The following is a 14,316-nucleotide window of genomic DNA, read 5'->3' on the forward strand; positions in this document are numbered from 1 at the left end:
AGTTGAATATCTGTTGGTGGACAACCAAAATAAAGTGTTAGCAGATATTAAGCAGACAGTCTACTAATACTCTAAAGGCGGGTATACACTGCGAATTTCTTCCGATTTTGAGACGAATTCTGACTCGTGTGACTCTTTTTCGGGTCGGGCCGATTTTCAGCTTTGTCGTGCGTCGTTTGTCGTGCAGTGTTCGTGCAGTGTACAGGGAGAGAGGAGAGGCGATTAACCACTCCCGATCCGGAAATCGGATGGTCGGATGAATTTCTGGCATGTCCGAAATTTTGGTCGCTCCTCGTGACTATATCGCACAGTTGAAGCAGAGCTACTTTGATTGCCCTAAACTCAGTGTTTTCTTCCTCACTGCGCCTGCGCGAAAACAGATTTTAACCATTTCAATCTGCAGAAAAAGAAAAAAAAGACGAACAGAGTGAACTCTTTAAGTTCTGTATTCAAACTAGCTACAAATTACTGTTGCTTACCTCCAGTTTGTCCAGTTATGACCCACGTCTTCCAAGCTGCGATGTAGCACCGTGCCACTTTTATTAATTTGTCAAACAATGTTTTTGAAATAAACCTGTTTTTAATTTTCATTGATGACTAATTATTGCAGTGTTCGGACATATTATAGACTGTTAATGTAATGATATGCCTATAATTCATTGTAATCGACCTAAATGTTAAGACAATTTTCAATGAGGATCCTCATTGAAAATTGTCTAAAACATTTAGAGATTACATATAGAGTTAATATATAATTATTATTATTTTATTATTCCTCGAGGAGTAGGCTAAGCTTCTATTTAATATTTTATTATCCTCACATGCAGCGCATTGCGGTGATGTGCTGTGAAATTTTTGCGTGGCAAATTAATTATAATAGCAGATCAATTTAATAATAAAATTAGCCTTCCCTAATACAATAATACTAATAACAATTTAATACATAAATTGGAAGTGCTAAATCATCTTGATATTGATAGCTGATGCTTATTTTGACAATATCTCTGGATACATGATATCGTCAAGCCGCAACCCAGCACGGGGGTTTATCGCACATATTTCACACACATGAAGTTAATTATTTCACGTGTAGTGTGAGCAGTCAAGTCGCAGCTCGACGTTCGAACCATATAGTGTGAGCACATAAACCCTGAGCTTTGGCTTTACATCGCATGCGATTTAATCGTTCAGTGTGAGTAGGGACCTTGCTGAAATCGCACAGACATCGCACAGTGTATGTCCCGCCTGTCTAATGACAGTTAGTTGACATGTAGTTGCAAAGCTACTTATAGTCAGTAGAATGTCTAAAGAGGACTATCGAAATAAAGTGTCACAGAAAATTGTGCTTACATGTTTAAATAAATGCGTAAATAATGTCACAATTTGAAAAGAAAATGTTCGAAAATACCCTTTATTTTCTTCATGCATAAAAACATTTATTTTGATTTGAAATGTGACCGGGACATGTTTTCGTGAGATTCACCGTAGAGCATGACACTCTTAAAGTGACTATTACAAACTAAACACTCAAGCTACATGTTTATATTTTTTTAATGTTTAATGTAAAAAGACTTTTTTGTGTAACCAAAGTGTTAGGTGGACACTTGATGTCCAATATACAATCTGGGTCCTGCAGCAAAACCAGTTGCAGACCACTGATCTGTGGAGTCAGGAACCTGTTCTCTCTGCTCTCAAATCCCCTAGGCCCATATGTCTAAGACTGAATGCGGTGAGCACGACAGCTTTACCCACATGGGCAATTAGGTCCGTGCTCTGGGCATATTGTGCTTGATGCAGTTAAAGGAAGGAAAGAAGCTTACAAATAGATTCAAGTGCAAACACAAGCAAACAGTCTTACCCCTGGGTGCAGTTGGGGTGGCAGGGATGGCACTCGTTGTTGGTCTCAGCATATTTGAAGATGAAGCTGTTTGCTCCCTGCAGACCATCAGGGCATTTCTCCACACAGTTGGGCCCATCTTTCAGATGCAAGCATTTCACACAGTGATCCGGACCCTGTAATGGGAGAAAAGAGAAAAATAGAAGATTAGGAAATGTGCCTCAAGAGACTGAAGCACTGTTTAAAAGATGGAAAGGAAATTTAATTTAATCGAAACAAGCACAGATGTGCAATATAATTTCAAGGATGCATCATTATTTTGTATCTGAATACGGTTTCGAACACATCAACCACAAAAACAACATCTTATGAAGTTCCAAGGCCAATTGACACTGCACCGACAGATGCAGACCGACGGCAACAGACACTTCGTCGGATCAGTGTGTTTGCATCTGTTGGAGCTTGTTTTCACCCATTGAACTTTCTGAATTGGAATTAAATGTCTAAAGAAGTGATGTGCTGTAAGCTGGTAACTTTCGGTGTTGTTCGGAATCTGTCGGTACATTGTGAATTGGCCTCTAATGGACTTTCTGGTCCCGAAATACAACTTATATATCTTTTTATATGCATATGAAGCTGTGATGAGATTAGGACGTATTTGACTCTGCCAGAAATCTAGGCTTTTCTGTTGTTCAATGACAAGGATATCAAGTTGTATTTGAAGCAAAACAAAATCCAGCAACGAAAGGTTCTCACATGACTCTTACCGGGCCATGGCAGGTCAAACTTTTCTCTCCGGCTTTTTCACATTGGCTGTCACACTCAACACAAACTGAGCCATTGGCATACTCTCGAACATCCCTTGAACAGACAAAGAACAATGTGTGATGAGCCATGTATTGGATACGGAATTTATTTACAAATATCCATAAATATTAAGTGCCCCTATTTTGCTATTTTAAAGGCTCCTAATTTTGTTTAGGACATCTCCTACAACAAGTTTACATGCATCAAAAGTAAAAAATTAAATAAAATAAAAACAGTTTCATTTTCTCACATTGCACATCAGAACATTTTTCAATGATTCTTAAACGACTCGATGGATGAATCAGTCTCTCTAAATCCTTCCTTTCCGAGAGCCTGCTCATGCTCTGATTGGCCAGATGGCCCAGTCTGTTGTGATTGGTCTACCTCGTACATCGCCTGTCGGAAGCTACACGCCCATTACCATAACTGAACGTCAGCCCTGTCCGGAGGCTACCTAAAGCTTAGTGATTGAACTGTAAAGATTTTACCATATCAATCAGAGCGTGAGTCCGATGATGAAACACTGGAAGAACTAGTTATTCAACCCGAACATCCATCACAAGGATGACTTGAGCAGGACGTTTCGTAGTGATATGCTACTCAGTTTGAGGTATATTATGAGATGTTGCAGCTGTCATTCCTCACCATCAGCATTAACAAGTGTATGTCCTTCAACAAACCGATGTGTAACGTTATATTTCAAATGTATTGCAGTGCACCATAATAGGGGCATGTTAATATTCAACAATATTATTGATCTGACCGTACAATAAATTCTCTTGATTAACTTTACATTTGTGTTTGAGTATAATTAATGTTTAGTTTTATTTTATAAAGTACTGACAACATTTCTTCCAAATTCCAAGTAAAAACATTGACATTTAGAGCATTTATTTGCAGAAGATGACAGATGCTCAAAATAACAAAAGCAATGCCGTGTTTACATACCTTGATGCAAAGATAACAAGTTTGTATTAATGTTTTAACAACATAAGGCTAATGTTTTAACTTCAGAAGATTCATATTGTTGTCATATTGCATATTGCAAGCTCAGCTTCGTTTGACAGCTTGTGACCTTGTGACCTTCCTCTTGATCATTCCAGAGGTTTTCAATGGGGTTCAGGTGACAGGGTCTTGATCTGGTGGTCCTCCATCCACAGCTTTGTTGGCCTTGCTGTGTGGCAGAGAGCGTTGTCCTGCAGGAAAAAACAATCCTTCGAAAAGCAAGTTTTCTTCCAGGATAGCCTTGTACGTTGCTTGGGTCAATAAATAAATTAACTGTTTTTCATTGTATTACTCGAGGTCTGAAAACACGGGATCTTTTTTTTTATTATTATTATTATTTTGACCAGTAGTCATTTTATGCAAATACATGCTCTAAATTACAATATTGTAATTTGAACTTTGGAGGAAATTTTGTCAGTAGTTCATAGAATAAAACAAAAACGTTCATGCTAATAAAACAAATACATATAAAATAGAAACCAGAGAAACTGATTATTTTGCAGTGGTCTCTTAAGAATAAAATAATTATTCTTGAATGATAGAAACGCATGCATTTGCAAGCAAAATCTTAGCATTGGACATTTTGCCTGTTCTTTTAAAAGCCTGTATCCATGCCTCCATGTATTTTTTTCCAGCCTGCCAGAAAAGCACGAGAGCCTGCCTATTCCTTTGATTTATAAATAGCATTAAAAGCATTTTGATCCCTTGATCTTGATAGTCTGATCATGATTGTCATACTGGAGATATATCTTTGGAGCCAACAGCCTATATGAAAAAAATCTGCATTTGAAAACACACATTCATATTAAGGCAACTGCAAGCTAAAATGGTTTAAGAAGTAGAGGAGCAAAAAGACAGAATATATATATATATATATATATATATATATATTTTTTTTTTTTTTTTTTTTTTTTTTTTTTTTTTAAGTTGAAAAGCTGTGTACATAAGCAAAGTAACACCACAAATGATTTGTTTGCACACATACTCACCCATAATATAAGTTACAGGACTTGACACATGCCCTTCCTCGACTGAAGTATTTGCATGAGAGACACTGTTCTGGGCCAGGACCCCAGCACCCTGCCTCCGAACACAACGGATCACAAACCATCTGCTCTTTAGCTGAAAAAACACACACACACACACACACACACATTAAGGAAGAAAACACTGCAACTATTTGGAACGTGGATATTTCCATCCTACAAGTGTGGAAGTACATTCATGGTAGCATGAGTACTTTTGTAGAAAATTTATTAACCATACTTCAGTAAGCATGTCAATTTATTTTACAAAAGCTAAAAGGGGAATTATTTAGCTATTAGTTGTAGTAGTAATTACTTACAAAACAAAAAATACAAAACATTACCTGTCAAGCGTTTTATAAGTTGTAAAAAGAAAATTGTATTTTACCATTTAACTCGAGCTATTCTGTGGGCATATATAAGACATATATAGCAATATACAGGTCCTTCTCAAAAAATTAGCATATTGTGATAAAGTTCATTATTTTCCATAATGTAATGATAAAAATTAAACTTTTATATATTTTAGATTCATTGCACACCAACTGAAATATTTCAGGTCTTTTATTGTTTTAATACTGATGATTTTGGCATACAGCTCATGAAAACCCAAAATTTCAATCTCAAAAAATTAGCATATCATGAAAAGGGTCTCTAAACTAGCTATTAACCTAATCATCTGAATAAACTAATTAACTCTAAACACCTGCAAAAGATTCCTGAGGCTTTTAAAAACTCCCAGCTTGTTTCATTACTCAAAACCGCAATCATGGGTAAGACTGCCGACCTGACTGCTGTCCAGAAGGCCATCATTGACACCCTCAAGCAAGAGGGTAAGACACAGAAAGAAATTTCTGAACAAATAGGCTGTTCCCAGAGTGCTTTATCAAGGCACCTCAGTGGGAAGTCTGTGGGAAGGAAAAAGTGTGGCAAAAAACGCTGCACAACGAGAAGAGATGACCGGACCCTGAGGAAGATTGTGGAGAAGGACCGATTCCAGACCTTGGGGGACCTGCGGAAGCAGTGGACTGAGTCTGGAGTAGAATCATCCAGAGCCACCGTGCACAGGTGTGTGCAGGAAATGGGCTACAGGTGCTGCATTCCCCAGGTCAAGCCACTTTTGAACCAGAAACAGCAGCAGAAGCGCCTGACCTGGACTGTTGCTCAGTGGTCCAAAGTTTTTCGGATGAAAGCAAATTTTGCATGTCATTCGGAAATCATGGTGCCAGAGTCTGGAGGAAGACTTGGGAGAAGGAAATGCCAATATGCCTGAAGTCCAGTGTCAAGTACCCACAGTCAGTGATGGTCTGGGGTGCCATGTCAGCTGCTGGTGTTGGTCCACTGTGTTTTATCAAGGGCAGGGTCCATGCAGCTAGCTATCAGGAGATTTTGGAGCACTTCATGCTTCCATCTGCTGAAAAGCTTTATGGAGATGAAGATTTAATTTTTCAGCACGACCTGGCACCTGCTCACAGTGCCAAAACCACTGGTAAATGGTTTACTGACCATGGTATTACTGTGCTCAATTGGCCTGCCAACTCTCCTGACCTGAACCCCATAGAGAATCTGTGGGATATTGTGAAGAGAAAGTTGAGAGAAGCAAGACCCAACACTCTGGATGAGCTTAAGGCCGCTATCGAAGCATCCTGGGCCTCCATAACACCTCAGCAGTGCCACAGGCTGATTGCCTCCATGCCACGCCTCATTGAAGCAGTCATTTCTGCAAAAGGATTCCCGACCAAGTATTGAGTGCATAACTGAACATAATTATTTGAAGGTTGACTTTTTTTGTATTAAAAAAACACTTATTTTAAAGGTCGGATGAAATATGCTAATTTTTTGAGATGGGAATGAAATGACCTGAAATATTTCAGTTGGTCTGCAATAAATCTAAAATATATGAAAGTTTAATTTTAATCATTGCATTTTGGAAAATAATGAACTTTATCACAATATGCTAATTTTTTGAGAAGGACCTGTATATATATGACGATCTCCGTGTTACAGTGTAATTATACAATTAAGTACTAAGTAATATTAATTAACTACATGTACTTAGGGTTAGAAGTAGTGTTTGGTTAGGGTTAGTTGCATGTAATCTACATTAAAAAGTGAATGCAGTAAGTACATGTAACAAACACTGTAAATTAAAGTGTAACCTGGGGATTTTGTAAAGTGGCAAGCAATGTTGATGATCTTTAAGTGGTTAAACATGTTTCAAATTCACCACATAAGACAGTTATCCTTGCTCCACAATTTGGATTGTAAAAACATTGTCCTTCATGGATAAACACATTGAATGTGTATGTGTGTGTGTATGGGTCTGAGCTGTTGGTCAGTTGTGTAGATCACCTTGCTTTGATCGATGGTGTAGAATGGAGGCTAATGAATGAGCCGGCTAACAGAGCCATTGATCCCTTACGCTACAGACTTATTATCACACTAATTATATCCAGCTTGGCGGTGTGCACTGGAAATGGCTCTCCGTCTGTTAACATCTTCATTAGCCCCACAAGTTTATCTTTCACAAGTAACATCTTACTTCAATGGCCTATTTCCAGTTTTAGGCTATCTTCAATGATAGACTCAGTTTGTGGTGTAGAGAGTTGTCATTTATTGAACATCTATGGGTTTGTAAGATAAAACAAAGCTATTTTTGGAGCTACAATAGTGAGATTAACAGTTTTGAGAAGTCCCTTCAAAGCATTTATTTGATCAAAAATACAATAAAAACAGCAATATTCTGAAATATTATTACAATTTAAAACAAATGTTTGGTAACACTTTAGTTTGGGTCAAATTCTTACTATTCACTATGACAAAAGTCATAGCAAGAATTGGACCCTAAACTAAATGTTTTTATTTGAATATATTTGTTTAAAACAGTTGAAAACAGTTGCACTGCTAAATATGTTTGCGAAACCATGACATATTTGATATATTCTTTGATAAATATAAAAAGTTAAAAATAACAGCATTTATTTGAAATAGAAATATTTGTGGAACTTTATAAAGATCTTTACTGTCTTTTTTGATCAATATAATGCATCATTATTGCTGAATAAAATATTTCTGACTCCAAATATTTTGAAGAATAGTGTATATTAATTATATTAACTATGATGTATAGTGTACATACAAGTCTCATGTCTAAATAATTTCCATATGTTCACTCACATTACATATTTCTGTTAACTCAATATCCAGCAGCTTGGCCTGCCTTGAAGAATGAATGTGTGATAGATGCTGTTGTGTGTGTATAAAATAAGTTTTTCGCTGAACTCTTAATAGTCATGCATCTAAATTGCATCTTTTTGTTGCAAAAACACTTGTCTAAAATTACAAGTGGACAGGAAAAGATAATATTAGCACTGTTAACACTATAAATTAATAACAATATAATATTCTGTTTCCTCACGGCTTGAGCCGAACTGCAAATGTATGATTCTCTTTTTACTTTATATCGATTACAAAATTCAATAAGACATCATAAGATGCAATTAAATTGATTGTATTTAGGCAACTAAATTACAGAATCTGATCCTCAATTTTCAGTCTAATTAAAGTCTGTTTTTGAGATTCACTGGTCTTTGCTGGATATGGAAGCATTTCAAACAAATGCATCACTATTGCATGCCAAGATTGTTATTCCTGCTTCAAACATGACATCTTATTTAAATCACAGTTACTGAACAGATGGAGGTGTGCAGTAGATGAGAGCTGCGACTGAACAACACTCACTACACTCTCTGGTGTCCCTGTTGTTCTTGATCAGAGCTCTCTGAGTGCTGGTGCGGAACAGACCGGTCCAGTTCACTGTATTGTAGAAGCAGAGCTGGCTGTTGTTGGTCATGTAGACGTTACCGGCGCTGATCTCTCTCAAAGACTGGAACTGCAGTGAAGAGATCCAGCGCTGCTTCAGGATCAGCAGAGAAATACCACTGAGAAGAAGACACAGACAGCAAAGACTGCTTCACTCTTATTCCCATTAATGCAGGATATAATTGATGATGTCTCTGATAAATGACAACAATGCTACAGGAACTATTTTAAGTGTCACATCCAGAGGGAGTGAACATTTTTCACTTGGATCTAATGTGAAACAAGGGAATTCTTAGAAGTAGTTAATGAGGACATTTCTGAATATATTACTAAAAGACGATGTAAATCATTTAGAGTATGAGCAAATCTGTGAAAAGATTCAGCCCAAAAATGAACGGGGAAAGTACACTTGGGACGGCGACACATATTTGCCAACCCTCTGAAACTACAAAGGCCTAAAAGATTTCAACTAAACTAGTCCAGGAGTGAATTCTGGACATGATTTTGAGAGTTGGGTGAAGAAAAAAGGCTTTACCCATGGGCAGCATCAATCCACCCATCAGCCACATAACTGTGACATAAAGCAGTCCTTTCATTTATTTAGCACAGGGATTCTAGCCACAGGACTTTATGTACTTGAAGTAATCCCATGTTAAAACCTTTAAAAAATATATGAAATATATGGACTTAGGACCAAACTTGCCTCCCCCTGCCCTAACCTAACAGCCCACTAATACTCTAATGAGAGGTAGTTGACATGAAGTTGCAAAGTTACTTATACTTAGTAGAATGTCTGAAGTGGACCATCGAAATAAAGTGACATACATTTCTAACTCCCTTATTTAGAATAATCAGGATTTATCATCATGACAAAAAGCTAAGAACAAACACACATATGTTCACAACTGTTATGAATCAAGTGATGATAATGAGCTCTAACTTTTACCTATAAAGAGATCGCCCTCCGATGGTGGCCAGGTTCGAGAAAACGCCAAGATCTGTCATGTTTTCTGGCCAGGACTGGATGTTTAAAAAACCTATGAAAACAGAGAACAAAAGAAAAATCTTCAGCTTTTGCTCGTTCAAATTATGCTTTTAAATACCCTGAGTATGAAACAGATAAACAAGTTTGTTACTATGACAGTAGACATCGGCTGAGGATATTGCCACAGGTCCAGTGAGTAGAATAATATTACTGTCTGTCTGACAGTAAAATGACCCCATTATTTTGAAATGAAAGAATATTAAGGGAAGTGATTGCACTAATTAAAAGAACGGTTACATTACCACTAAGCCTCATTTCTTCAGACGCACATTGTTTAAATTATAATTTTGTTGTCGTATTGGGCGAATTGTGTCTAAACTGAGGGTACATAGAGCAGTTTCTTAGTGCACGAATTTCATTTGGAAAACATTGCTTTGCTGCTTCACTCCATTAGCTATTTGGCACAATCATAAGAACAAGTTGAAAGTGACAAAAGGCTTTTAGCATGAGTCATAGTTCATTCCTTTGAGGCTTTATAAAATAAATATTTCATACCGCGTAAGGATTTGTGACAAAGAATATTCCCTAACACAAATGATGAAAAGTTAATGTATGAAGAAATAAAGAAAGTTAATGGTTTTACGCAAGGCTACACAGGTTTAATGGGTTGTGATGTGATGGATGGTGACTGTCGCTCACCTGTGATCTCTCTGACGGTGCGGAATACATTTAACCGATCAGGGTCCAGAGCTCTGATACCATGAAACATGTCTCTATTAAAAATAATACACAAAACAAACCAGAAAAAGGGTTATATTTATGTGTACGCATCATGTGGCCTAAAGGCTGGAATGCATTTTTTTTTTTAAACAACAGGCATCATACATTTACTGACTTTGTAAATGTTTTCGGAGAAAAATAGGCATCATAAACTATAAACAACATACACGACCAGACTTTGAAATCGTTCTGAACACAAACTCGCACAGAGACATGCGTTTCATTGAGGAAATGCATGACAGATGCAGAGATGGGAAGTAACGAACTAGGCCTACAAATACGTTACTGTACTTAAGTATATTTGGTTTCACTTTATTTTGATGGTCCCTTTAACACATTCTGTTGACTATAAGAAACGTTGCACTTACATGTCTACTTACTCTCAGTAGAGTGTTAGTAGAGTATTAGTAGACTGGTAGGGTTAGGGTTAGAATAAGTTGACATGTAGTTGCAAAGTTACTTATAGTCAGTAGAGTGTCTGTTGGAGGATCATCACAATAAAGAGTTATCAGATATTAAGCAGAGAGTCTACTAATACTGTAATGAGAGTAAGTTGACATGTAGTTGCAAAGTTACTTATAGTTAACAGAATGTTCAAAAGGGACCATAAAAATAAAGTGTTAGCATATATTTTTCTAGTATCAGTACTTTAAAATGTTGTCAGAAAAATAAATAGTGAAGTAGCCTACTTTCACTCATTATGTTTTTACACAAATATCTGTACTTTCTACCGCTCACATTTTCAAGCCAGGCTTGTTATTTTCGTTTTAATCTGTATTTGGTGGCATGGCATGCATCTCTAATCATGAATCGGTAAGTCTTGACTGGCAAACGAGATTTGGCTCTCGCGCGATCTGCACCTCCGCCAAAAGTTTCGATCAGTGTAATCAATGCGAGAGACTCGACAATAGAGTTTGAGCACTCAGATGGAGCAGCAACACTTCTGATTTGTTCAGGACTTCAAGTGCAGGTTAGTTTAATCTCTAAATACGCTATTATAGTTTTGTCTTTGTTTACATATGTAACCCCCTCACCCAGGTCCTACTTGCCCCGCTCTGCGCGGGTCTCGAACACGAATCTCCGGCGTGGAAGTCAGGCACAGCAACTACTAGCTGGCCTCCGCTACACATAGTTAAGCACCCTATTGCTATCATCACTCAAAATACTGCATGCTAAAGGACATCATTATTATAAAGTTACTGTAGTAATTTAGCTTGCAAATATTCACATGTTGTTTTAAAATAGGTTTAGAGCGAGCAAGGGCAGACAACAACAAAACCCTTCCTACACTAACCATAGTTTAACCATGGCATTTGAAGTAAAACTATGGTTATACAAATTATAATCATTCCGCCAAAAAACATTGTTATACTTTTACTATAATAAAAATGGTTAATTTTCGTAAGGGAAAAATATGACTCATAATAATGCCACAACATCTTCACTATTAGGATTTTTCTATAAAGATATTGTCATTGTGTAGTTAATATTGTACTAACTTTTACATTTATGCAATTTATAAAATATAGTTTTGTTTAATCGAGAGTAAGTTTAAGATCATTTAAGATAGTCAGGAGGAGTCAAATATTGAGGACAATTTCTTGTTAATTTACCTTTGTATTGTTCATTGTATGTTATTGCAACACTGGTACATAGAGGTCAGCTTCGGTTTCAGTAGCGACGGGTCATACACTACGATATGTATTCTAAAATTGGCTCAAAAAAATCAAACATATACTTTTGATATACTCCTAATAAATGTGAACAGTCTGAAGCTAAAAAATCTGAGTGTGTGCCTGTGCCCATCATACACCATTTCCTGTGTATTCCAGCTTTTACAGATTGTACACTTCTACAGTACATGAGTTTCAGAGACATACTCTTTGATTGCTTAAAGCTGCCTTAGAATCAAAGACACCGCAAGCCAAAGTGCCCACCGGCAAATTTTTTGTTCAAATTAGATTTTTATTGTGGCATTTTTCACTTTACCTTCAAAATGAGACACATCATGATATTGCTAAAATGATCAGAATGTGTAATGTGAATGTTTATTTAATATTAAGTTGTAGGTTTTCTTAAAGGCATTTTTAAACATTTAAGTAAAAATCATATTATTATATATGTTTATAAAAGGAAAGTCTTCCAAGAAAAACATTGCATGTTGGTGTGCCTGCACTTTTAAAAAGCCTTTAAGTCTAAAGGTTATATAAGCCATAAATAGATTGGACTCACCCTTTGATGCCTGTGATGAGGAAGATGAGGTTGCCGTTGATCTTGGTGCAATTGACAAACTTCTCAATATTGCTGGAATCTACGGTTTGAGCCATTTGAAGACTGCCGGTACCTATACCATCACACACTGAACACCACAAATAACCCATTTAAATAGCATTTACCATTTACACAACACAACTGAGAGCAAAAACAACTGAAACCTTTGTTTAATATGGTGATGACTTTGTAAAGTGAAAACGCCTGAAAAGTTGTTCTTCTCTGCAGTGTGTTGCTAACTAAAACTCGTTCTCATTAACTGAAATAAATAAAGGTGAAATAAAATAAAAGATAAAAAATTTGATTAAAAACAAATAAAAACAGAACTAAAATAAAATACGTTGAAATACTAAAATTGAAATAAAATAAATTAAAGCTAAATAGACATTTTAAACAATAAAAATGGTGAAAGCACGTAACAAAATTACTAAAACTTAAACTAACATTATTGTCACGGTTTGGGTTTTGTTTCTTGTACTTGTCATTGTCATGTTTTTAGGCTTGTTCGACTTGAACCGGCGCTGCGCAGACCGATCGGTTGATGACATCAAAGTACCGCGAGAGCGATTCAAAAGCATAAGGAGCCGTCTGCTCTCTAATCGCTCTCGCGGTACTTTGATGTCATCAACCGATCGGTCTGTGCAGCGCCGGTTCAAGTCGAACAAGCCTTCTGTTTCTTGTCATGTGATTCCCTGGTTGTCATGTGATCCTGCATGTGCCTTGTCATTTGTTAATCTTCTGATCATTGTTCACAGGTGTCCCTTGTCTAGTAATTAGTCTGTGTTTAAGCCCTCATGTTTGTCCTGTGTCTTTGTCTAGTATTAAATGTTTGTCCAGGTTCTTGTTCCGAGTTCCATGTCTTTGTTTTATATTTGATTATGTTTTGAATTAAAGTTGCATTTGGGTTCTCAACAAGCTTGCCTCCAGTGATTCATTAAAATTATAACATCAAAATATAAAAATAAAAGCTAATTCAAACAATTAATAAATACTAAAAAAAAGTATAAATAATAATGAAACAACACTGCTTCTCTGGTTGAAAAAACTAATAATAATAAGTTATTTTATATAGCGCCTTTCTGCAAACTCAACTCCGACTGCCCAAAAACTGCAGCAAGTTTACCATAATTATTCTTGAAAAAAACATGTTGACATACATTTCTCTGTTGTAAAATGAGTTTGGCTTTATCATAATTCACTGAAGTGAGAGAGATATTCAAACTTCAACCGAGTCAATTTCTCCCTCATTGTGAGCTTAATTATGATGAAATGGGAGTCATATTGATATTGACCCAGTTTGTTGTCTGGGCCCATTATCACTTCTGCTTATTTTGTGGTCATCCCTCATTAATATTTTCTATATTGAAAGAACAACACACTTTTGTTACAATAATTATAGAATTGTCCAGTTATGCGTTTACTCTCTATATACTTCAAGGTTTTAGACGTGCAACAGAAAGCCTGCTTTTTAGACCTTCTAAAACTAACAAGAGGCTGGTAAGAAGTGCTGGTTTGGCTGATCTATGGATAGACTAGAATGTTATTTATGGTTGATCCTGATGGTTTAGAAGGTTAAGAAGCCTGGCTGGGACACCATAACACAAGAATCACATCCTGATGACCACTATCCAAAGTAACACATGCTGGTACTTTCATTTCAAAGACAGTATAAGAAGGGGGAGATGGAACCAGTGAAAGGAAACTAAATGGGAGAAAGCGGAATGATTAATTTGGCGGATGTTGGGGGGAAAGTCCAGCTTTTCATTTAAAAATGAAATTTCTTT

At 36.6% G+C, this 14,316-nt stretch overlaps 1 protein-coding gene across 1 annotated transcript in view; it reads right to left on the minus strand.

Annotated features, from left to right (window-relative positions):
- The window catches only part of erbb4a (erb-b2 receptor tyrosine kinase 4a), a 194,679-nt gene that overhangs the window by 36,895 nt on the left and 143,468 nt on the right, over positions 1-14,316 (minus strand). The window contains exons 9-15 of the mRNA XM_077205347.1: positions 12,494-12,620; positions 10,181-10,254; positions 9,443-9,533; positions 8,416-8,615; positions 4,639-4,771; positions 2,605-2,698; positions 1,859-2,013 (exon numbers count right to left, since the gene is read on the minus strand). Of these exons, the coding sequence (XP_077061462.1) occupies positions 1,859-2,013; positions 2,605-2,698; positions 4,639-4,771; positions 8,416-8,615; positions 9,443-9,533; positions 10,181-10,254; positions 12,494-12,620 (874 nt within the window). The remainder of the gene's footprint in view (positions 1-1,858; positions 2,014-2,604; positions 2,699-4,638; positions 4,772-8,415; positions 8,616-9,442; positions 9,534-10,180; positions 10,255-12,493; positions 12,621-14,316) is intronic.

The sequence above is a fragment of the Siphateles boraxobius genome, unplaced genomic scaffold (genome assembly GCF_051911475.1).
Source record: "Siphateles boraxobius isolate OS27281-9 unplaced genomic scaffold, OSU_SipBor_1 53, whole genome shotgun sequence".
NCBI classification, from domain to species: domain Eukaryota; kingdom Metazoa; phylum Chordata; class Actinopteri; order Cypriniformes; family Leuciscidae; genus Siphateles; species Siphateles boraxobius.